This window comes from Anomaloglossus baeobatrachus, chromosome 5 (genome assembly GCF_048569485.1).
Source record: "Anomaloglossus baeobatrachus isolate aAnoBae1 chromosome 5, aAnoBae1.hap1, whole genome shotgun sequence".
In the NCBI taxonomy this organism is placed as follows: domain Eukaryota; kingdom Metazoa; phylum Chordata; class Amphibia; order Anura; family Aromobatidae; genus Anomaloglossus; species Anomaloglossus baeobatrachus.
In genome coordinates, this window is record NC_134357.1 from 292,244,175 (window position 1) to 292,269,429 (window position 25,255).

General features: G+C 44.5%; 1 protein-coding gene across 1 annotated transcript in view; it reads left to right on the forward strand.

Annotated features, from left to right (window-relative positions):
* ST6GALNAC2 (ST6 N-acetylgalactosaminide alpha-2,6-sialyltransferase 2) overlaps positions 1–25,255 on the forward strand; it is a 118,641-nt gene that overhangs the window by 80,284 nt on the left and 13,102 nt on the right. The window contains exon 5 of the mRNA XM_075349560.1: positions 7,403–7,565. Coding sequence (XP_075205675.1) covers positions 7,403–7,565 — 163 coding nt within the window. The remainder of the gene's footprint in view (positions 1–7,402; positions 7,566–25,255) is intronic.

The window sequence follows — 25,255 nt, forward strand, 5'->3', positions numbered from 1 at the left end:
GAATAGTATAACTGTCATTGGAGCTCTGCTTAATGAGTAAATGCCACTCTCCGCCATCTTGTACGATGGTTAACTGTCCATATAAAAGCCACCTGCTTAGTAAATGCTTAATAGGATAGCAAGGTAAGCTGAACAGATAAATCCCATAATAGGAACTTACAGAAAAGGAGCCAACATCACTGTACAGGAGTTCAGACACTAAATGGAGACTATGTACCTGGAATCAGTAGATGCAGGCACGGGGAGGAGAAGCAGCAGGAAGGACAACCATAAAACCCAATGGGCACCAAGGCAACTCAGGCGAAACGCTCACAGAAGATGTCTTGCTTACACTAATGAATGATGAGCCAGCTTTCCATCATCATACACCTAAGTGTCCACTGCCCTGTTCCCTAAAAATTATTTAACACTGTTAAGTTCAAGCATTGGTGCTGTTACTTTTACGGCTAATAGTTGTCTGCATCTAAAAAATACAATTTTTACCATAAACATTTTTACCATAAACATATTTTTAGGAAATGTTTTCTATTTTTTCTATTTTGTTTTACATATTTTTAAGATTTTCTTTTTTACCATGTCATTAATGGGAGTCTGTTAGTAGGATTAACCCTCCTAAGCCATCTCTATGTGCATATAGGTCCTGGATAGTTGAATAACATGGTACCTTGATATCTATGCTACAATGTTTTGTTTCAACAAAATCCAGGTTTTCCTTATATGTAAATGAGCAGCTAAGATCTATGGGCCGGACACCGATTTCCCTGAGAATCAGCCCCTAGAGCAGAGGTCGCAGTTGTACACAGATCTTGAGTCTACGCAGCATGTCTGAAGTAAAGTGCTGACTGACTGCGGCGCCAGGGGCACGATCACCAAGGGGGCTGCAGGCCGCAAGAAGAGGACACAAGGGAACGGAGGACAGCCAGGTGAGAAAGGCAGTGATATATCTTGCGGCTCCGAGTTTCGGGGACCACAGTGCTCAAGCTGGCAGTTGCACTTTCCTCAGTTAAATACAGATGGAGAGGAGCCAAAGAACCAGCATTCCGCCGAGCTGTATGTCTCCCCAACCCCAGCACTCCCTTTATACCCACAAGAACTGTCTGTCCCTCCAGCCCTAATGCTGCCTGTCTACCCCAGTGCTGCCTGTATACCCCCCAGAACTGTCAGTCTCCCTCAACCCCAGCACTGTCTTTATACCCCCAGTGCTGCTTGTATCCCCCCAGAACGGTCTGTCCCCCAACGGCAGTGCTGTCTCTATATCCCCAGTGCTGCCTGTATACTCCCCCAGAACTGTCGGTCTCCCCAACCGCAGTGCTGCCTGTATACCCCCAGAACTATCTGTCCCCCCAACCCCAGTGCTTCCTGTTTACACCCCCACACTGTCTGTCCACCCAAACCCTGGCACTGCCTGAATACCCCCCAGAACTGTATGTTCCCCCACAACCCCTACGCTGCCTGTATACCCCAAAGAACTGTCTGTCCCCCCAACTCCAGTGCTGCCTGTATACCCCCAAGAACTGTCTGACCCCCCAATGCCAGTGCTGCCTGTATACCTCCCAAAAACTGTCTGCCCCCCAACCCCAGCACTGCCTGTATACCTTCAGAACTGTGTGTCTCCAATCCTAATGCTGTATACCCTTCCAGAACTCTGTTCTCTTACTTACCCCAGTGCTGTATACCCCCCAGAACTGTCTGTTGTCCCCCTCCACCCCAGTTCTGCCTGTATACCCCCAGTGCTGCCTGTATCCCTCCAGAACTGTCTGTCCCTTAACCGCAGTGCTGCCTGTATACTCCCCCAGAACTATCTGTCCCCCCAACCCCAGTGCTGCCTGTTTACCCCTCCAGGACTGACTGTCCACCCAAACCCTGGCACTGCCTGTATACCCCCCAGAATTGTCTGTCCCCCCAACCCCAGCGCTGCCTGTATACCCCAAAGAACTGTCTGTCCTTCCCCAACTCCAGTGCTGCCTGTATACCCCCAAGAACTGTCTGACCCCCCAACCCCAGTGCTGCCTGTATACCTCCTCAGAACTATCTGCACCCCCAACCCCAGCACTGCCTGTATACCCTCAGAACTGTGTGTCCCCAACGCCAGTGCTGTATACCCTCCCAGAACTCTGATCTCTTACCCCCGTGCTGTGCTGTGTACCCCCAGGACTGTCTGTTGTCCCCCTCCACCCAAGTGCTGTATACCCCCAGAGCTGTATGTCCCCCACTCCAGTACCGTATAACCCCAGAGCTGTATGAACGGTGTGTGTGTGTGTGTGTGTGTGTGTGTGTGTAAAGAATGGCACAATAGGCGAGACTATTATAGGGCAATGCTACAAGAAGGGGACGAAAAAAGGTGACATTAATACAAGAAGAGCACCAGCGTTGGCATATTTGTCAAATGAGACAATGATGGGCACATTACTACAGGATGGGGACATGGATGGGGCAAATTACTACAAGATGAGGACCAGGATGGTCACATTACTACAAGGAGACCAGGATGGGCCCATTACTTCCAGGGGACCAGGATGGGCACATTACTACAAGGAGACCAGGATGGGGACATTACTACAGGGGACCAGGATGAGCAAATTACTACCAGGGAACAAGGATGGTCACTGTACAACAGGATGGGACACATGACTACAGGATGGGGATCATGATAGGCACATTACTACAGGATGGGCACAATACTACAGGATGGAGGCCAGGATGGGCACATTACTACAGGATGGGGCACATTTGTACAAGAAGGGGAACAGGATGAGATACATTACTAAAAGATGATGACCAGGATGGAAAATTACTACAAAATGTTGGCCAAGATTACTACATGGTGTTAATTGTAATATTATTTACAAGAAGGGGACAAAATGTAAAAAAAATAATAATAATTAAAAATAAAGCATGATTTTGTTTTCACCATTAAAAAAGCGTTTTATATATGTAATAAACAAGCAAAGTCTGTTCAAAAACAGTGATCCAAAGTTGTAAAGTGAAATAAATGGTACCACTAAAAACGTCACTTGGCCCTGTAAAGAATGTGGCCCCCCAAATTATAATGGCCCATACACCCAGCTGAGTTTGAGACCCCTGCTCTAGAGCTCATGTTAAATGAATGGGGCTGTTACCAGTGTGAGACATGTAGCGACAGACAGTCTGATCTCATAATCACACACAACTCTGCAGTAAGATTAGAGCTAACACAGTGATTCAGAGCTGACACTGTACTACAGAGCTATCACACTGCTGCAGAGCTAAGACATTACAGCAGAGCTAACATGTTACAGCAGAGCTAGCACAATACAGCAGAGATAACACTATACTACAGAGATAACAGTGCAGTAGAGCTAACACTGTACAGCAGAGCTAGTACTGTACCGCAGAGCTGACACACTGCAGCAGTGCTAACATAGTGCTGCAGAGCTAACACTGCACAGTAGAGATACCACTGTATAGCAGAGCTAACACTATACTACAGAGCTAACCAAGTGCAATAAAGTTAACACTATAGAGCAGAGCTAACACTGTCCTACCGAGCTAACATAGTGCATCTGAGCTAACACAGTACAGCAGAGCTAACACGGTACAGCAGAGCTAACACTGTACTGTAGACCTAACATAGTGTAGCAGAGCTTACACGTACAGCAGAGCTAACACTGTACAACAGAGCTAATACAGTGGAGCAGAAGTGAACTTTTTCTCATTACAAACATTTACAGCTGCAGTCCTTTCATGGTGTTTCAGCTTTCATCTCACAGGCAGCTAACCAGTGTGGGAGAAGGTCAATACAGCAGAACTGACAACATTGTGAGAAGACAACTGTAAGGCTATATGCGCACGTGTGCGCTCTGCACTGCACCTAAAAGGTGCGCTTCAGAGCGCAGCTGAAAAGCTCCGTTCTGAAGCGCATGGTGCCGGCAGAGAACGTGCGCTCCGCCTGCAGCTCCTGCCATAGACAGAGCAGGGGCTGCCGGCAAAGCGCACGGAAGAAGTGACATGTCACTTCTTAGAACGCACGCTTCGGGCAGCAGCCGAAGCGCTGCGCTCTAAGACGCCACGTGCGCACGGCCCCTGCACAATCTCCTAAAGGTGTTTCTAGTGTTTGTAATGAAACAAGGTTCAACGCTGAGGAAGATGAGGGCTGTAGGGGGAAACAAGTGCACAATATAGGATCATAATTAAAAGTATTAATCACTTGTGCTCACCTGGGGTGGTTCTGTGAGACGCAACCGGGCTATAGATCAGCCTGACTACCTGTCACGTGAGCTGTAGTCCAGTAGTGTTAATCTCCTGCTGAATAAATGCTGTTAGCAATGAAGCTACAACACACAGCCTAATAAGTGACACGTCTTGGGAATCAGGGTCTTGTGCCCAATATTATGCTGCCCTTAGATTAAATAGCAAAAACCTGCTGACCGATTCCCTTTAAGGATGGCTGGCAGCGTTTATACCATAATGATCATAAGACACAACACAACTTACTGCAGAGCTCAAGCCTTGATGCCAAAATGTATGTTGCATGTCTTATTTGATTGATCCATTCTGGATTCTTTATGCTAAAGTACCAAGATTGGTATGAAAGATATACAGTAAAAATGATAAACGGTAAGAAACATAAACAGTTAAAAGCCATAGGCATGAATAGATGCGGGTAAGAATGTCAGACAGAAAAAGCTTTCTTGCTGAAGTTATAGGGTCATGATACAGATCAAACCCACAATTCGATGGGGACAGAACAAAAAGCAGATTCATAAGAGCAGAGCTGAAGGGAAATAAGGGAAAATGTGCATGCAAATCAGCAGCGTAGGTGAGCAGGGTGAACAGTGCGGGTCATGCACAGTGCCAATGTTCTGGACCTGTATTGTCAGTCTGCCAGTGAACCCTGATACCTTCTTGGATATAAATATATATATATATATATATATATATATTTTTATATATATATATATATATATATATATATATATATATATATATATACACAGTATATACTGTATATACAGGGTGGTCCAAAAGTAGGTGGACAGTATGTGTAATAGGGTTATCAAACATGGTGTAAAGTGAAACTGACTCAGTTGCCCTTAGCAACCAATCAGATTCCACCTTTCATTTTCCAGAGAGTCTGTGAAGAATGAACAGTGGAATCTGATTGGTTGCTAAGGGCAACTGAGTCACTTTCACTTTACACCATGTTTGATAACCCTATTACACATACTGTCCACCTACTTTTGGACCACCCTGTATATATATAAAACTCTGATATACGTTATGTATAAATGATCCTGGATGTGCAGAGGTTTTTATTATCTCATTGAAATACATCATAACAAAAAGTTTATTGCATCTTCAGGGAATAATGGTTATTTATTGTGCTAAAGTGGTTTTCAACTTTTACCAAATGTTTGTATACATTTTTGTATACTTGTATATATAGCAAAATCAGATTGTACAAAAGGAAACCAAAGTGAACTCACCTGTCAAGTGCACGATCAGAGAGCTCAAGGGTAGAACAGCGCATATTCCAAAGGAGACCAGCACTTGTTTTATCCATAAAAAAGAGAAACAATAAAATTGCGTACCATGATCATCATTAAAAGCCATAACTTTATTAGATCACATCAATAGAAAATAACACTGATATAAAAAGGTGGAAGGGACCCAACAGTGTGGTAACACCAATACAAGGGGGAATATATCCACAGCAAAGCAAGGTAAAGACACAGGTCACAGTATAATGACAAAACAAATAGTCAGATCAATATGATACAAGATCAAAATTATTCTAAAAATAGATGATACACACAATTTCATTAATCATGGACAATAGTGATACTGTGTATAGGCATAAATAGGGTGGTAGTGATGATAAAAATTACATACATAATAAAGCAATAATAGTGCAATGAAATATTATAATCAAAGTACAATATATATTAATACAATTTTCTTATAATATCACCAATAATTAATCTTGCACCTGCCCTTGATCAATATGCCTACTAAGACTGATTGCCATACATAATCAATAAATATTGCACCATCCTCAATATTGCATAATCCCATTACATAATAGTGCGCTGTATTTGTGTCTCAAAGTGTCTATACATGAACTGCATATTGCATGCTAAGATTCAGGATTGCTGGAATAAACTATATGCCACTATGAAAAGATAACATGGTGTTATAATTAGCTTACAATGCGGGGAACCCCCACTCTCCCAACACATGTTTCAGTGTCTGCTGCCTTTCTCAAAGGTCCTTAATTATACAGAAAACAACTTATTTTTGTTGATTTGGGTTATTTAGGTTTTCTGGCAATTGCTTGAAGGTGTTTCTCCCTTATGCATAAAAATATAGAATTTATTGATCCATGTTAAAATCCAAGTAGAAAAAATAGGAAAAAAAATAGGTGTATAGGCAGAGTGGTACAGAGCAAGGCACAGAAGGAATGACATCAAGAGCAACATCTTTCTGATCTCTACGGTCCTTAAAGAGAATCTGTTAGCAGGTTTTTGCTATGTAACCTGAAGATGCTGTAAGGGTTAACACAGAGAATTCAGGGATGCCTGTCTTGTCATGGTCCGATCTCTTCTTTATTTGCTATATTTGTTTTATCATTGCTGAACTACAATGTCACCCGCATGCCAGTCCGACACGTCCCTTCCTGTGATTGACAACGTCAATGTACAATCTCTTTACAGAGCCTGGTGTGAGTGGGGAAGCTTTCTCACTTCTGCTACTTTTCTAAATCTAAAAATTCTGATTGTGTCAGAACAACTTCACCCTATAATCTAAGTGATACATTGTTGGATTCAGGATTTCTTTGCCTACATCATGATGTTCTCCGATGAGGTAGGCCAAACCTGGTGGGAGACTTCCTTTAAGGCAGGCTTCTTCATTCTGCTGCTGTCGTCACCGCCTTGTCTCCTGGATATCTCTTCTGACAGGGAGTATCAGGTGACCACTGCAGGCAATCAAGAGTCACGTTCATTGCTACAGTTTTCACATTCTGCCTTCTGACTTTTTCATGTTTCATACCTGCTTTTCATTTTTTTTATCCATTACCTGCAGAAAAGAAAAAGTATGCCACAACAGAAACAAACAACAAAATTCATAGCTATATATTATAGCTTTGATACAAAGCGCTGTGGGTACATTAGACTGCCTAGTGCACAGAATATAATGTGGCTCATAACTCTACGAAGGTTCAGTAGTTGTCACCACTGAGACATGAAGCCTTTCTGACACAATTGTCTGTTGTCCAATGTTCTGCTGATGTACAAACAAAATTAAGATTATGTTTCCAATTAGAGAAATGGCAACTGCTTCTAAAATCCTAATGTTTCAGTTTCTTCAATTTACAGAATAGGTCTCCTATGAATTGTCTCATGTTTCCCTTTCTTTTCTTTAGATATTGCGTCTACATTAAAGCTACTTAATGATTCTGCCAACCAGAAGCTGTTTGATTGGCAGCCTCCTAAGGGATGTGTTCGCTGCGCAGTGGTGGGAAATGGTGGGATCTTAAATGGTTCCGGAAAGGGAAAAGAGATTGATGGACACGACTATGTTTTCAGGTATGAGGATGAATGCATGGAACTCTTTAGGCAGCGTTAACATGCTGCGGGCGTAGATTTCTTCTGTGCTTTTCTGAATCGGTGGCAAAAACTCTGTTGTACAATTTTGTAAAACCACAGCAAAAAATAAACTGTGTGAATGTAGCCTTAAAATAACATATGTGTATACAATTAGTGTGACCTCTGAGATTAGGTGATGTCATGTCAACTTCCAGTTGACCTGACATCACCAAGGCAGGACCTAGTCTTCCTGAGTGACTGGACTGTGGGTGGAGTTTCACCCCTCAGCACAGCCCAGCATCTCATGCGCTCTCTCCTCCGCTTCAGAGCGCTGCAAGCAGGAGCGATGCTGGGCTGTGATGAGTGGTGAAACTCTGCCCACAGCCCAGTCACTCATGGCGACTGGGGCCGCCTCGGTGATGTCGGGTCAACTGGAAATTGATGTGGCAACATCGGATCTCAGATGTCACGGAGCCCAGGGATCATATGATGGGGATGAGTGGACTGCAATAGCACCGCTCAGAATCAGAATTTACTAGACAAAGTATTTGAGAAAAGCCTTCTGTTTGACCTTTAATAGGGCTGAGTAGTGGACCACCTCTTAACTGGGTGAAAAGTCCCTAAACACTGTGAAATTGCCCAATCACTGCTTGCAGTGTCACACTCTAAAGGGACCCACCCTATCAACCAGCAGAATGTTAACTCCCAGTTGTCAGTTTATTGTTTTATTTAATGGAGAAATAACAGAAGAGCATTTAAAAAAAATCCCAAGTCTAGAAAATGTGTAAATTGTCCTAGTAATAGTCCTCCTAGCTAAGGACAGTCCTTATGGACTTGTGCATAAGTGGCAATTAACTAGGAATTAACTAGTACATAGTTATTATATGTCTTTTTAAGGATATCATTTTGGTTAATATGTTTAATATCCAGTTTCACATATTACAAAAACTCACATATCACTACAATTATATTATTAACAGTTGTATTCTTAATTTTACAAACCAATGAAATAATTTTTAATAATAATAGTTTTATTTATATAGCACCAACATATTCCGCAGCAATTCACAATTAAGCTGGGGGCATATACAGACACTAAAAACATTACAAAGTAGCACATAGTTCAATAGTTACAGGAGAAAATCTCTAAGAAATGGGGTGGGAGATACAATAAGTAGAAAATGCTTGGCTGGTATGGTCCAGCCATCATTATAACGAATAGGGATTGTGATATAACGCTACATGAGCCGTCATCAGCCAGTATCTGTATCAGTACAATTACCAAGTGTTATTGGGTGCATGAAGGGTGCATGAAGAATGTGTAGACAAATGAATAAGAAGAACCAGATTCTGAGGAAAAATTAAAAGGGGGAGCAGGAGAGACGTAGAATAGTGAAGTTATTAGGTAATAAGCCTGTCTAAAGAGATATGTTTTAATAAGCACTTAAAAATGTGGTAGCTTGGTATTAATCGGATCATCCAGGGCAGTGCATTCCAGAAAATTGGTGCAGCACTAGAGAAGTTCAGATTATGAAGGATGTTAGTCTTAAATCAGTTACAGAAAGGAGAGCACAAGTAGGGTGATAGAAAGAAATGAGGGAGGTGATGTATGGTGGTGCAGAACTGTTGAAAGTTTTGTGGATGAGAGCGATAAGTTTATATTGTACTCTGTAGTGGATGGGTAACCAGTGCAATGACTGGCACAAGGTGGAGGCATCGGTGTAGTGGCTGGACAGAAATACAATCATGACTGCCTGCATTCTGGCTGGATTGGAGTGGAAATAGTTTGCTAAGCGGGTGAACAGTAGAGAGTTGCAGTATTCCAGATGAAAATGAATAAGAGCGACAGTAAGAGTTTTTGCAGTTTCAAAGTTGAGAAAAATTCGGATTCTGGAGATGCTTTTTAGATGTAGTTGACATGAGTGAGTGATTGAATATAGGGGATAAATGAATGTTCTGTGTCAAAAATGGCCCCAAGACAGCGAGCATGCCGCTTGGGAGTCATCGTTGAACTACCTAAGTTAATTTCTACATCAAGTATAGGTACAATAGTAGAGCAATCATCAATCACAAGCAATCACAGGTTCATGTGCCCTAGAGGAGCAAACAAATGTACAAATGTAGTCACAGTGCAGAGGGAACCACCCTATTCTTATTAACACAAGGAAGTACAAGAAGCAATGGGATGAAACTAAAAGGAAGGAGATTCAGAATAGACAATAGGAAAAACTTTGACAATGAGGGCAGTCAGAGAGTGGAACAGTCTACCACGGGAGGTGGTGAGGTCTCCATCAATGGAAATCTTCAAACGGAAACTGGATAAACATAAACCTGGGATGATTTAGGAAAACCTGCAGTCACAGGGGGTTGGACCCGATGAGGTCCCTTCCAACCCTACCATTCTATGATTCTATGAAATATATTTATATATACATCGTAGGAATCGCCCATCTTTTCCTTCCATTAAATTCAGAAATAAAAAATAAGAAATACACATATGTGGTATATAAAATTGACAAACTCAATCGATAAACAGCATAAGAAGAAAAAAACAAAGCTTCAGAATTGTGGTTTTTCATCTGCTGCAACAGCGCAAAACAACATAATATCATATCTACCCCAAAATTATATTAATGAGAAAATTTGCTCAGGGCGCAAAAAATATGCCCTCACACAGCCCCATTGACCAAAAATTTAAAACGTTACTGCACTCTGAAAATGGCGACACAAGCAATTTTTTTTATTTTTTTTTGTTACAAGTTTTCTATTTTTTTTCACCATTAAAACAAAATAGTTCGGTATCGCTGTAATCGTACTGACCTAAAAAATCATAATGCTAGATTAGTTTTACCATTTAATGAAAGATGAAACCGCCCCCCACCCCCAAAATACAAAATGTTATTACTATTAATGTTAACCTTTTTTCTTTATAACAATTTGGGTTTTTGCAACAGCTATTTCAGTTTCATATATCTAATAACTGATGGACTGAGTAATATTTCTGGATTGAAATGAGGTTTATTGTACTAACAGATAATGTGCAATCCGCATTTAAACAAAATTTGACCGGTGCAAAAGTATGGGCACCTCAACATAAAAGTGACATTAATATTTTGTAGATCCTCCTTTTGCAAAAATAACAGCCTCTAGTCGCTTCCTGTAGCTTTTAATTAGTTCCTGCATCCTGGATGAAGGTATATTTGACCATTCCTGTTTACAAAACAATTCCAGTTCAGTTAAGTTTGATGGTCGCCGAGCATGGACAGCACGCTTCAAATCGTCCCACAGATTTTCAATGATATTCATGTCTGGGGACTGGGATAGCCATTCCTGAACATTGTAATTGTTCCTCTGCATGAATGCCTGAGTAGCTTTGGAGCGGTGTTTTGGATCATTGTCTTGCTGTAATATCCATCCCCTGCGTAACTTCAACTTCGTCACTGATTCTTGCACATTATTGTCAAGAATCTGCTGATACTGAGTTGAATCCATGCGACCCTCAACTTTAACAAGATTCCCGGTGCCGGCATTGGCCACACAGCCCCAAAGCATGATAAAACCTCCACCAAATTTTACTGTGGGTAGCAAGTGCTTTTCTTGCAATGCCGTGTTTTTTTGCCTCCATGCATAACGCCTTTTTGTATGACCAAACAACTCAATCTTTGTTTCATCAGTCCACGGGACCTTCTTCCAAAATGTAACTGGCTTGTGCAAATGTGCTTTTGCATACCTCAGGCGACTCTGTTTGTGGCGTGCTTGCAGAAACGGCTTCTTTCGCATCACTCTCCCATACAGCTTCTCCTTGTGCAACGTGCACTGTATTGTTGACCGATGCACATTGACACCATCTGCAGCAAGATGAATCTGCAGGTCTTTGTAGGTGGTCTGTGGATTGTTCTTGACTGTTCTCACCATTCTTCTTCTCTGCCTTTCTGATATTTTTCTTGGCCTGCCACTTCTGGGCTTAACAAGAACTGTACCTGTGTTCTTCCATTTCCTTACTATGTTGCTCACAGTGGAAACTGACAGTTTAAATCTCGGAGACAACTTTTTGTATCCTTTCCCTGAACAACTATGTTGAATAATCTTTGTTTTCAGATCATTTGAGAGTTTTTTTGAGGAGCCCATGATGTCACTCTTCATAGGAGATTCAAATAGGAGAACAACTTGCAAGTGGCCACCTTAAATACCTTTTCTCATGATTGGATACACCTGCCTATGAAGTTCAAAGCTCAATGAGGTTACAAAACCAATTTAGTGCTTTAGTAAGTCAGTAAAAAGTAGTTAGGAGTGTTCAAATCAAGAAATTGATAAGGGTGCCCATACTTTTTCACCGGTCAAATTTTGTTTAAATGCGAATTGCACATTTTCTGTTAGTACAATAAACCTCATTTCAATCCAGAAATATTACTGAGTCCATCAGTTATTAGATATATGAAACTGAAATAGCTGCTGCAAAAACCCAAACTGTTATAAAGAAAAAAAGTTAACATTAATAGGGGTGCCCAAACTTTTTCATATGACTGTACGTGCCATAAACACGGCACATGGGGACAAAACCACCCCTTTAACACGTACGTGACAAAAACGTTATGTTTTGTCAAGTAAGTGTGGCAGAGGCGTTAAACAAAATTTGACTGGTGCAAAAGTATTGGCACCTCAACATAAAAGGGACATTAATATTTTGTAGATCCTCCTTTTGCAAAAATCACAGCCTCTAGTCGCTTTCTGTAGCTTTTAATGAGTTCCTGGATCCTGGATGAAGGTATATTTGACCATTCCTGTTTACAAAAAAATTCCAGTTCAGTTAAGTTTGATAGTCGCCGAGCATGGACAACCCGCTTCAAATCATCCCACAGATTTTCAATGATATTCAGGTCTGGGGACTGGGATGGCCATTCCAGAACATTGTAATTGTTCCTCTGCATGAATGCCTGAGTAGATTTGGAGCGGTGTTTTGGATCATTGTCTTGCTGAAATATCCATCCCCTGCGTAACTTCAACTTCGTCACTGATTCTTTCACATTATTGTCAAGAATCTGCTGATACTGAGTTGAATCCATGCGACCCTCAACTTTAACAAGATTCCCGGTGCCAGCATTGGCCACACAACCCCAAAGCATGATGGATGTAGGGAATACCCCGGCACACTATTACTCCCAACAAAAAGGAAAATCATGCGACTGTTTATATGCAAATTTCTTTTTATTGATCAAATTGTGCTGTAAAATATGTAGTATGATTCGTCCAAATAAGTCGACGTTTCGGCTGTGGGCCTTCGTCAGACTGGACTTTATCACTGTTGGTATGACAGTATGAAATCACATCAAGGCGTGAGCCAAAGAATAAATGGCGGAGGACAATACGTCAATTGTGACATGTACTGTTATAAAGTTTATATGATTATGCTGATAGTGAATGTTAAACGAGAACTATTATGCAGATGTTGGAAATGCATGTGTCACATGCTATGTCAATGAAGATATCACCTCAGAGGGTTAATAGCAGGTTCCAGGACCTAGTGTTAATTGTACAAAGGATCACCTTCACATGCCTCACATACAGTTAGGTCCAGAAATATTTGGACAGTGACACAAGTTTTGTTATTTTAGCTGTTTACAAAAACATGTTCAGAAATACAATCTATATATATAATTGCCTTATTCTGTCTGTCTGTCTGTCTGTCTGTCTGTCATGCTCCAAAATTGTGTCCTTACGGTGACACTAAGTGTCCTTACGGTGACACAAAGCTGATTGGCCGCTGGGCTCGCCATGGCCCCGCCCCCCCGCACGGATTGGCCGCTCGCCTTGCCTCGGCTCCTCCCCCGCATGGATTGGCCGCTCGCCTCGCCTCGGATCCGACCCCCCCGCACGGATTGGCCGCCACTCACACTCAGACTCACACTCAGACGCAGACTCAGACTCAGACGCACACTCAGACGCACACTCAGACGCAGACTCAGACGCAGACTCAGACGCAGACACAGACTCAGACGCACACTCAGACACAGACTCAGACGCACACTCAGACACAGACTCAGACGCACACTCAGACTCACACTCAGACGCAGACACAGACTCAGACGCACACTCAGACACAGACTCAGACGCACACTCAGACACAGACTCAGACGCACACACTCAGACTCACACTCAGACGCAGACTCAGACTCAGACGCACACTCAGACGCACACTCAGACGCACACTCAGACGCAGACTCAGACACAGACTCAGACGAACACTCAGACACAGACTCAGACTCACACGCACACAGACTCACACTCAGACACAGACTCAGACACAGACTCAGACTCACACTCAGACTCACACTCAGACTCACACTCAGACTCACACTCAGACTCAGACACAGACTCAGACTCACACTCACACTCACTCAGACTCACACTCAGACTCACACTCAGACTCACACTCAGACTCACACTCAGACTCACACTCACACTCACACTCACACTCACACTCACACACAGACTCACACAGACTCACACTCACACTCAGACTCACACTCAGACTCACACTCAGACTCACACTCACACTCACACTCACACTCAGACTCAGACTCACACTCAGACTCACACTCAAACTCACACTCACACTCACACTCAGACTCAGACTCAGACTCAGACTCAGACTCAGACTCACACTCACACTCAGACTCACACTCACACTCAGACTCAGACTCACACTCACACTCACACTCAGACTCAGACGCACACTCAGACGCACACTCAGACGCAGACTCAGACACAGACTCAGACGCACACTCAGACACAGACTCAGACTCACACGCACACAGACTCACACTCACACTCAGACTCACACTCACACTCACACTCACACTCAGACTCACACTCAGACACAGACTCACACTCACACTCACACTCACACTCAGACTCACACTCAGACTCACACTCAGACTCAGACTCACACTCAGACTCACACTCAGACGCACACTCAGACGCAGACTCAGACACAGACTCAGACGCACACTCAGACACAGACTCAGACTCACACGCACACAGACTCACACTCAGACACAGACTCACACTCAGACTCACACTCAGACTCACACTCACACTCAGACTCAAACGCACACTCACACTCAGACTCAAACGCACACTCACACTCAGACTCACACGCACACTCACACTCACTCACACGCACACTCACACTCAGACTCACACTCACACGCACACTCAGACTCAGACTCAGACTCAGACTCACTCGCACACTCAGACTCACACGCACACTCAACGCAGCAGACACACAACACCCAACACACAAACACCGCGGCACACACAAATATACGCACATACCGCACAACACACACATTGCACAAAACATACCTCCCCCCAAAACACACACACACACACCCACACAAACCGCGCAACACACATACACAACGATACAGACACACAGCGCTCCACAAATAACGACACACAACGCAACACACAAACAACACCGCTCTCACCCCCCGCTACACCCAGACAACACCCAGAACATGTACAGCCCCTACACAAACACTTGGTAACTACACACAACAACATCTATAGATATATATATATATATATATAACAAAAATCATACATTAACTACACAATACGTAAATTCTAGAATACCCGATGCGTAGAATCGGGCCACCTTCTAGTTATATATATAATATGGGCTGAAAGTGCACACTCCCAGCTGCAATATGAGAGTTTTCACATCCAAATCGGAGAAAGGGTTTAGGAATCATAGCTCTGAAATGCATAGCCTCCTCTTTTTCAAGGGACCAAAAGTAATTGGACAAGGGACTCTAAGGGCTGCAATTAACTCTGGAGGCGTCTCCCTCGTTAACCTGTAATCAATGAAGTAGTTAAAAGGTCTGGGGTTGATTACAGGTGTGTGGTTTTGCATTTGAAAGCTGTTGCTGTGACCAGACAACATGCGGTCTAAGGAACTCTCAATTGAGGTGAAGCAGAACATCCTGAGGCTGAAAATAAAGAAAAAATCCATCAGAGAGATAGCAGACATGCTTGGAGTAGCAAAATCAACAGTCGGTACATTCTGAGAAAAAAGGAATTGACTGGTGAGCTTGGGAACTCAAAAAGGCCTGGGCGTCCACGGATGACAACAGTGGTGGATGATCGCCGCATACTTTCTTTGGTGAAGAAGAACCCGTTCACAACATCAACTGAAGTCCAGAACACTCTCAGTGAAGTAGGTGTATCTGTCTCTAAGTCAACAGTAAAGAGAAGACTCCATGAAAGTAAATACAAAGGGTTCACATCTAGATGCAAACCATTCATCAATTCCAAAAATAGACAGGCCAGAGTTAAATTTGCTGAAAAACACCTCATGAAGCCAGCTCAGTTCTGGAAAAGTATTCTATGGACAGATGAGACAAAGATCAACCTGTACCAGAATGATGGGAAGAAAAAAGTTTGGAGAAGAAAGGGAACGGCACATGATCCAAGGCACACCACATCCTCTGTAAAACATGGTGGAGGCAACGTGATGGCATGGGCATGCATGGCTTTCAATGGCACTGGGTCACTTGTGTTTATTGATGACATAACAGCAGACAAGAGTAGCCGGATGAATTCTGAAGTGTACCGGGATATACTTTCAGCCCAGATTCAGCCAAATGCCGCAAAGTTGATCGGACGGCGCTTCATAGTACAGATGGACAATGACCCCAAGCATACAGCCAAAGCTACCCAGGAGTTCATGAGTGCAAAAAAGTGGAACATTCTGCAATGGCCAATTCAATCACCAGATCTTAACCCAATTGAGCATGCATTTCACTTGCTCAAATCCAGACTTAAGACGGAAAGACCCACAAAGAAGCAAGACCTGAAGGCTGTGGCTGTAAAGGCCTGGCAAAGCATTAAGAAGGAGGAAACCCAGCGTTTGGTGATGTCCATGGGTTCCAGACTTAAGGCAGTGATTGCCTCCAAAGGATTCGCAACAAAATATTGAAAATAAAAATATTTTGTTTGGGTTTGGTTTATTTGTCCAATTACTTTTGACCTCCTAAAATGTGGAGTGTTTGTAAAGAAATGTGTACAATTCCTACAATTTATATCAGATATTTTTGTTCAAACCTTCAAATTAAACGTTACAATCTGCACTTGAATTCTGTTGTAGAGATTTCATTTCAAATCCAATGTGGTGGCATGCAGAGCCCAACTCGCGAAAGTTGTGTCACTGTCCAAATATTTCTGGACCTAACTGTATCAATGCCGGACTGTTGAGGGATCCATATTTTGCAGGTCAGTGGCAGGGGGCGTGACTGGAGATTGCTGGGGTGCAGACCAGTATGTGGTATGAAAGCTAAGTGAGCTCTATATTCAGGCTGATTATGTGTAATATCACCGGTAGGACCGGAAACGCCAGAGGCTGTTACCACACTGGTGCTGGACGTGCGGTCTGTGAGTGGAGTATCCTCCACTGAGGTGATATCTTCATTGACATAGCATGTGACACATGCATTTCCAACATCTGCATAATAGTTCTCGTTTAACATTCACTATCAGCATAATCATATAAACTTTATAACAGTACATGTCACAATAGACGTATTGTCCTCCGCCATTTATTCTTTGGCTCACGCCTTGATGTGATTTCATACTGTCATACCAACAGTGATAAAGTCCAGTCTGACGAAGGCCCACAGCCGAAACGTCAACTTATTTGGACAAATCATACTACATATTTTACAGCACAATTTGATCAATAAAAAGAAATTTGCATATGAACAGTCGCATGATTTTCCTTTTTGTTGGGAGTAATAGTGTGCCGGGGTATTCCCTACATTTGTCTGATTTTTTCCCCTGAGCACCTATATATCGGTGACGCAGAGCTTCTCTCCAAAGCATGCATAACGCCTTTTTGTATGACCAAACAACTCAATCTTTGTTTCATCAGTCCACAGGACCTTCTTCCAAAATGTAACTGGCTTGTGCAAATGTACTTTTGCATACCTCAGGCGACTCTATTCGTGGCGTGCTTGTAGAAACGGCTTCTTTTGCATCACTCTCCCATACAACTTCTCCTTGTGCAACGTACACTGTATTGTTGACCGATGCACATGGACAGCATCTGCAGCAAGATGATGCTTCAGGTCTTTGGAGGTGGTCTGTGGATTGTCTTTGGAGGTGGTCTGTGGATTGTCCTTGACTATTCTCACCATTCTTCTTCTCTGCCTTTCTGATATTTTCTTGGCCTGCCACTTCTGGGCTTAACAAGAACTGTACCTGTGTTCTTCCATTTCCTTACTATGTTCCTCACAGTGGAAACTGACAGTTTCAATCTCTGAGACAACTTTTTGTATCCTTCCCCTGAACAACTATGTTGAATACTCTTTGTTTTCAGATCATTTCAGAGTTGTTTTGAGGAGCCCATGATGCCACTCTTCATAGGAGATTCAAATAGGAGAAGAACTTGCAAGTGGCCACCTTAAATACCTTTTCTCATGATTGGATACACCTGCCTATGAAGTTCAAAGCTCAATGAGGTTACAAAACCAATTTAGTGCTTTAGTAAGTCAGTAAAAAGTAGTTAGGAGTGTTCAAATCAAGAAATTGATAAGGGTGCCCATACTTTTGCACCGGTCAAATTTTGTTTAAATGCAGATTGCACATTTTCTGTTAATACAATAAACCTCATTTCAATCCAGAAATATTACTCAGTCCATCAGTTATTAGATATATGAAACTGAAATAGCTGTTGCAAAAACCCAAATTGTTATAAAGAAAAAAGGTTAACATTAATAGGGGTGCCCAAACTTTTTCATATGACTGTATATCATCACACAGAGGTTTTTTTCCTGCTTTCCAGTAGATCACATGATAAATCAAATATTGTCATTCAAAAGTACAACTCATCTCACAAAAAACAAGCCCACACATGGCTATATCAATGGAAAAATGGTAAGAAAAAACAAAGGCGCATAAATAGAATATTGCCTGTCCTGAAGGGGTTAATCAAGAGGTCATTTTCTGATGATAGCTTCCCATTAAGAATTTGGCCACCTATATTCATATGGTGAACCAAACAAACCACTCTGTATGATTTATTTGTATTACAGGGAATCTATATATATAATTGCCTTATTCTGTCTGTCTGTCTGTCTGTCTGTCTGTCTGTCATGCTCCAAAATTGTGTCCTTACGGTGACACTAAGTGTCCTTACGGTGACACAAAGCTGATTGGCCGCTGGGCTCGCCATGGCCCCGCCCCCCGCACGGATTGGCCGCTCGCCTTGCCTCGGCTCCTCCCCCGCATGGATTGGCCGCTCGCCTCGCCTCGGATCCGACCCCCCCGCACGGATTGGCCGCCACTCACACTCAGACTCACACTCAGACGCAGACTCAGACTCAGACGCACACTCAGACGCACACTCAGACGCAGACTCAGACGCAGACTCAGACGCAGACACAGACTCAGACGCACACTCAGACACAGACTCAGACGCACACTCAGACACAGACTCAGACGCACACTCAGACTCACACTCAGACGCAGACACAGACTCAGACGCACACTCAGACACAGACTCAGACGCACACTCAGACACAGACTCAGACGCACACACTCACACTCAGACTCACACTCAGACGCAGACTCAGACTCAGACGCACACTCAGACGCAGACTCAGACGCACACTCAGATGCAGACTCAGACACAGACTCAGACGAACACTCAGACACAGACTCAGACTCACACGCACACAGACTCACACTCAGACACAGACTCAGACTCAGACTCAGACTCAGACTCAGACTCACACTCAGACACAGACTCAGACTCAGACTCAGACTCACACTCACACTCACTCAGACTCACACTCAGACTCACACTCAGACTCACACTCAGACTCACACTCAGACTCACACTCAGACTCACACTCACACTCACACTCAGACTCACACTCACACTCAGACACAGACTCACACTCAGACTCACACTCAGACTCACACTCAGACTCACACTCAGACTCACACTCAGACTCACACTCACACTCACACTCACACTCAGACTCACACTCACACTCAGACGCACACTCAGACTCACACTCAAACTCACACTCACACTCACACTCAGACTCAGACTCACACTCACACTCACACTCAGACTCAGACTCACACTCACACTCAGACGCAGACTCAGACGCACACTCAGACGCACACTCAGACGCACACTCAGACGCAGACTCAGACACAGACTCAGACGCACACTCAGACACAGACTCAGACTCACACGCACACAGACTCACACTCAGACACAGACTCACACTCAGACTCACACTCAGACTCACACTCAGACTCACACTCAGACTCACACTCACACTCACACTCACACTCACACTCAGACTCACACTCACACTCAGACTCACACTCAGACTCACACTCAGACTCACACTCACACTCACACTCACACTCAGACTCACACTCAGACGCACACTCAGACGCACACTCAGACGCAGACTCAGACACAGACTCAGACGCACACTCAGACACAGACTCAGACTCACACGCACACAGACTCACACTCAGACACAGACTCACACTCAGACTCACACTCAGACTCACACTCAGACTCACACTCAGACACAGACTCACACTCAGACTCACACTCAGACTCAGACTCAGACACAGACTCACACTCAGACTCACACTCAGACTCACACTCAGACTCACACTCAGACTCACACTCAGACTCACACTCACACTCACACTCAGACACAGACTCACACTCAGACTCAGACACAGACTCACACTCAGACTCACACTCAGACTCACACTCACACTCACACTCAGACTCAGACGCAGACTCAGACACACTCAGACTCACACTCAGACTCACACTCACTCACACTCACTCACACTCACACTCAGACTCACACTCACACTCAGACGCAGACTCAGACGCAGACTCAGACTCACACTCACACTCACACTCAGACTCAGACTCAGACTCACACTCAGACGCACACTCAGACGCAGACTCAGACTCAGACGCACACTCAGACGCACACTCAGACGCACACTCAGACTCAGACACAGACTCAGACGCACACTCAGACACAGACTCAGACTCGCACGCACACAGACTCACACTCAGACACAGACTCACTCACACTCAGACTCAGACTCACACTCAGACTCACACTCACACTCAGACTCAGACTCACACTCACACTCACTCAGACTCACACTCAGACTCACTCACACTCAGACTCACATTTAGACTCACACTCAGACTCACACTCAGACTCACACTCACACTCAGACGCAGACTCACACTCAGACTCAGACTTACACTCAGACTCACACAAACACTCACACTCACTCAGACTCACACTCACACTCAGACTCACTCACACTCAGACTCACACTCACACTCAGACTCACACTCAGACTCAGACTCAGACTCACTCAGACTCACACTCAGACTCACACTCAGACTCACACTCAGACTCACACTCAAACTCACAAGCACACTCACACTCAGACTTACACGCACACTCACACTCACACTCAGACTCACACTCAGACTCACACTCAGACTCACACTCAGACTCACACTCAGACTCAGACGCAGACTCAGACACACTCAGACTCACACTCAGACTCACACTCACTCACACTCACTCACACTCACACTCAGACTCACACTCACACTCAGACGCAGACTCAGACGCAGACTCAGACTCACACTCACACTCACACTCAGACTCACACTCACACTCACACGCACACTCAGACGCACACTCAGACGCAGACTCAGACTCAGACGCACACTCAGACGCACACTCAGACGCACACTCAGACACAGACTCAGACGCACACTCAGACACAGACTCAGACTCGCACGCACACAGACTCACACTCAGACACAGACTCACTCACACTCAGACTCAGACTCACACTCAGACTCACACTCACACTCAGACTCAGACTCACACTCACACTCACTCAGACTCACACTCAGACTCACTCACACTCAGACTCACATTTAGACTCACACTCACACTCAGACTCACACTCAGACTCACACTCACACTCAGACTCACACAAACACTCACACTCACTCAGACTCACACTCACACTCAGACTCACTCACACTCAGACTCACACTCACACTCAGACTCACACTCAGACTCACACTCAGACTCAGACTCACACTCAGACTCACACGCACACTCACACTCAGACGCACACTCACACTCAGACGCACACTCAGACTCACACAAACACTCACACTCAGACTCAAACGCACACTCACACTCAGACTCAAACGCACACTCACACTCAGACTCACACGCACACGCACACTCAGACTCAGACTCAGACTCACTCGCACACTCAGACTCACACGCACACTCAACGCAGCAGACACACAACACCCAACACACAAACACCGCGGCACACACAAATATACGCACATACCGCACAACACACACATTGCACAAAACATACCTCCCCCCAAAACACACACACACACCCACACAAACCGCGCAACACACATACACAACGATACAGACACACAGCGCTCCACAAATAACGACACACAACGCAACACACAAACAACACCGCTCTCACCCCCCGCTACACCCAGACAACACCCAGAACATGTACAGCCCCTACACAAACACTTGGTAACTACACACAACAACATCTATATATATATATATATATATATAACAAAAATCATACATTAACTACACAATACGTAAATTCTAGAATACCCGATGCGTAGAATCGGGCCACCTTCTAGTACTCATATAAATGTGCTAGCTGTAATACCCGGGCATTGACCGGAATAGTAACTGTTTCTCTGTCTCTCTCCCAGTCTCTGTCGGTCTGTCTCTCTATCTCTCAGTCTGTCTCTTTCCTTCTCTGCTTCTGTCTGTCTCTGTCTGTCTGTGTCTGTCTGTGCATCTTTCCCTGTCTGCTTCTGTCTGTCTCTCTCTGTCTGTCTCTTTCCCTGTCTTCTTCTGTCTCTCTGTCTGTCTCTCTCTATCTTTCTCTCTGTGTCTCTTTCACTGTCTGTCTCCCATATCTCTCTGTCTGTCTCTCTCTGTGTCTCTGTCTATTTGTCTGTCTGTCTATCTGTGTCCATCTGTCTGTCTGTGTCTTTGTCTGTATCTGTCTCTGTAGCAGCCTTTCTGTCTCTCTGTATGTCTCTTTCTGTCTCTCCATCACTCTGTATGTCTGTGTCTCTTTCCCTGTCTGTCTATTTCTCTATCTCTCTGTTTGTCTGTCTCTGTCTATTTCCCTGTCTGTCTCTTTCCCTGTCTGCTTGACTGTCTCTTTCCCAGTCTGTCTCTTTCCCTGTCTGCCTCTGTCTTTTTCCCTGTCTGCCTCTGTCTCTTTCCCTGTCTGCCTCTGTGAGACTCTAGAGAAGACTAGGTAGCCGCTTAGTCACACTCCTCCAGGTTAAGTAAGCCTGTGATCTATGGTCAAGTGCATCCATATCACAATGCCAGTCGTTGCCATTCCACTCGTAACAAAGGGGTTGTGCAGGCTTAGGGTTTAAGTTTGCAGTCACTCTATGTGACTGTAGACTTGTGAATGACGCCCTTTATTTTTTCATGTGGATAAGCTGCCGATTACTCTTGGCAAAAAGTCTCCAGTACTTCTCATTTAGCTTTAACTGTCCTCTATCATTTAGTTGTCAATTGTCATCCAGCATAAAACTTCTGTTAAATGACTAAGGGCCCTCTATTGTGGAGCATGCAAACCACCCTGTATTGTTTATATGCTGTATAACATTTTTATTTACACGGAGTGCAGTTGTACAGTATATATTGATGCAGGCAGTAATCTTTTATTCATATTGTTTGTGGTGGATCTACAGTAGAGGTCCTCAACAAGTGGCTCGTGAGCCACGTGTTGCTCGCGGGCTTGTGATATGTGGCTCACGTTTGTCTTTCAGCTCGGAGCATAAGCACCAGGTCTAGCAAAAAGCTGTAAAAAGCAGGTCTTCAGATGGTGACTTTTGTGAGAAACACTACATAGAAGACTAGACCTGAATATGGGAAGGGTAGGCCCCCTGGATCCTGGTATACTGCCTCAATGTGATTTCTGTGGAAAAGCTTTGGCTGTTCTTATACCAGTAATGGGGTTTCTAAGTGTCACTACCGGGAGCTGGATGTGGCTCGCGACCATTTCTCAGAGTTGGATCTGGCTTGCGACCCTCTTTCAGAGCTGAATGGGCTCTCAAGGTTAGAAAGGTTGGGGACCTCTGATCTACAGGGTCATTTAGGCCCCAGATCACCTGTGTAGGATGTGTATGCATGGTGCTGCCCAAGCTCCGTGCTAGGCAGGTCTGGAGTATGGAGTAGGAGAGTAATGGCGTCTTGGGGTCAAAAACAGTAGTAGATATGGTAGGTAAAGTTTGCAACTAAGCAGTCAGCCAAAATGTGCACCTGATGTTTTTTTTACTGCAACTAGAAACCGTTAGACTTATGCGGGCGTCACACGAGACGAGCTATCGCGCGATGCATCGTCGGGGTCACAGTTTTCGTGACGCACATCCGGCATTGCTTGCGACGTCGTTTCGTGTGACACCTCCGAGCGATGCAGAATCACTCACAAATCGTGAGTCGTGTACTCGTCGCTTACTTTTAAAAAATTGTTTATTTTTAATGGCGCCGATTGTTCATCGTACCCGGGGCAGCACACATCGCTCCGTGTGACACCCCGGGAACGATGAACACAGCTTACCTGCGTCCCGCGGCTCCCACCGGCAATGCGGAAGGAAGGAGGTGGGCGGGATGTTTACGTCCCGCTCATCGCCGCCCCTCCACTTCTATTGGCCGGCCGCTGTGTGACGTCGCTGTGACGCCAAACGTCCCTCCCCATTCAGGAAGTGGATGTTCGCCGCCCACAGCGAGGTCGCTCAGCAGGTAAGTACGTGTGAAGGGGGTTTAACGTCTTTGTGCGCCACGGGCAACTAATTGCCTGTGACGCACAAACGACGTGGGCGGGTACGAACGCTTGTGCAATCGCACGATAGATCGTACCGTGTGAAGCCCGCATTACTCAAGACTACTGCAAAAGTAAAGCCTGCTGAGATACAGAGGTGGAGAGTGTGAAACGGGTCTGGAGATAGTGAGTACATATGAACCATTCTTTGGTAACAATGGTTTGGAATTTTGGGTAGCAGCAATTATTGTAACAAGCCTCCTAAAGTGACATGTGGTGAGGTTAGGTTTGTGCTGCAGGGAGCCGCCAGGTGCCATTCCAAGGCAGTCCCCGAAAGCTGATACTAGTGGGGACAGGCATAATGGAGTAGAGCCTCTGCTTGGAGAGGATCGGGATAACTGGCAGGGTGGAAGCTAGTTCAGGATACAGGAACACAGGCTGGAACCAGGAATATGGAAGGGATCAGAGACCAGGAATGGGATCAAGAACTCAGGCTGAAACTGGGAACCAGGAAACGGAGGACCCGAGACACTGAAGCAGGTTCAGGCACTCAGAACGGGTACAAAACTGGCGACACAGTAGGGTGGAGAGCAATGCAGTGAGTACGTCACCGTCTCTGCCAATTAGTACAGGGAATGTCTGCATTACAGTACCCCCTCCTTGCGCCCCAACCATCTTTGTAAAAAACTGTTTGAAGCCAAAAAGCAAAGGCAAAAGGAAGGCACTGAAGACAGTAAATGAAAATACTGCCA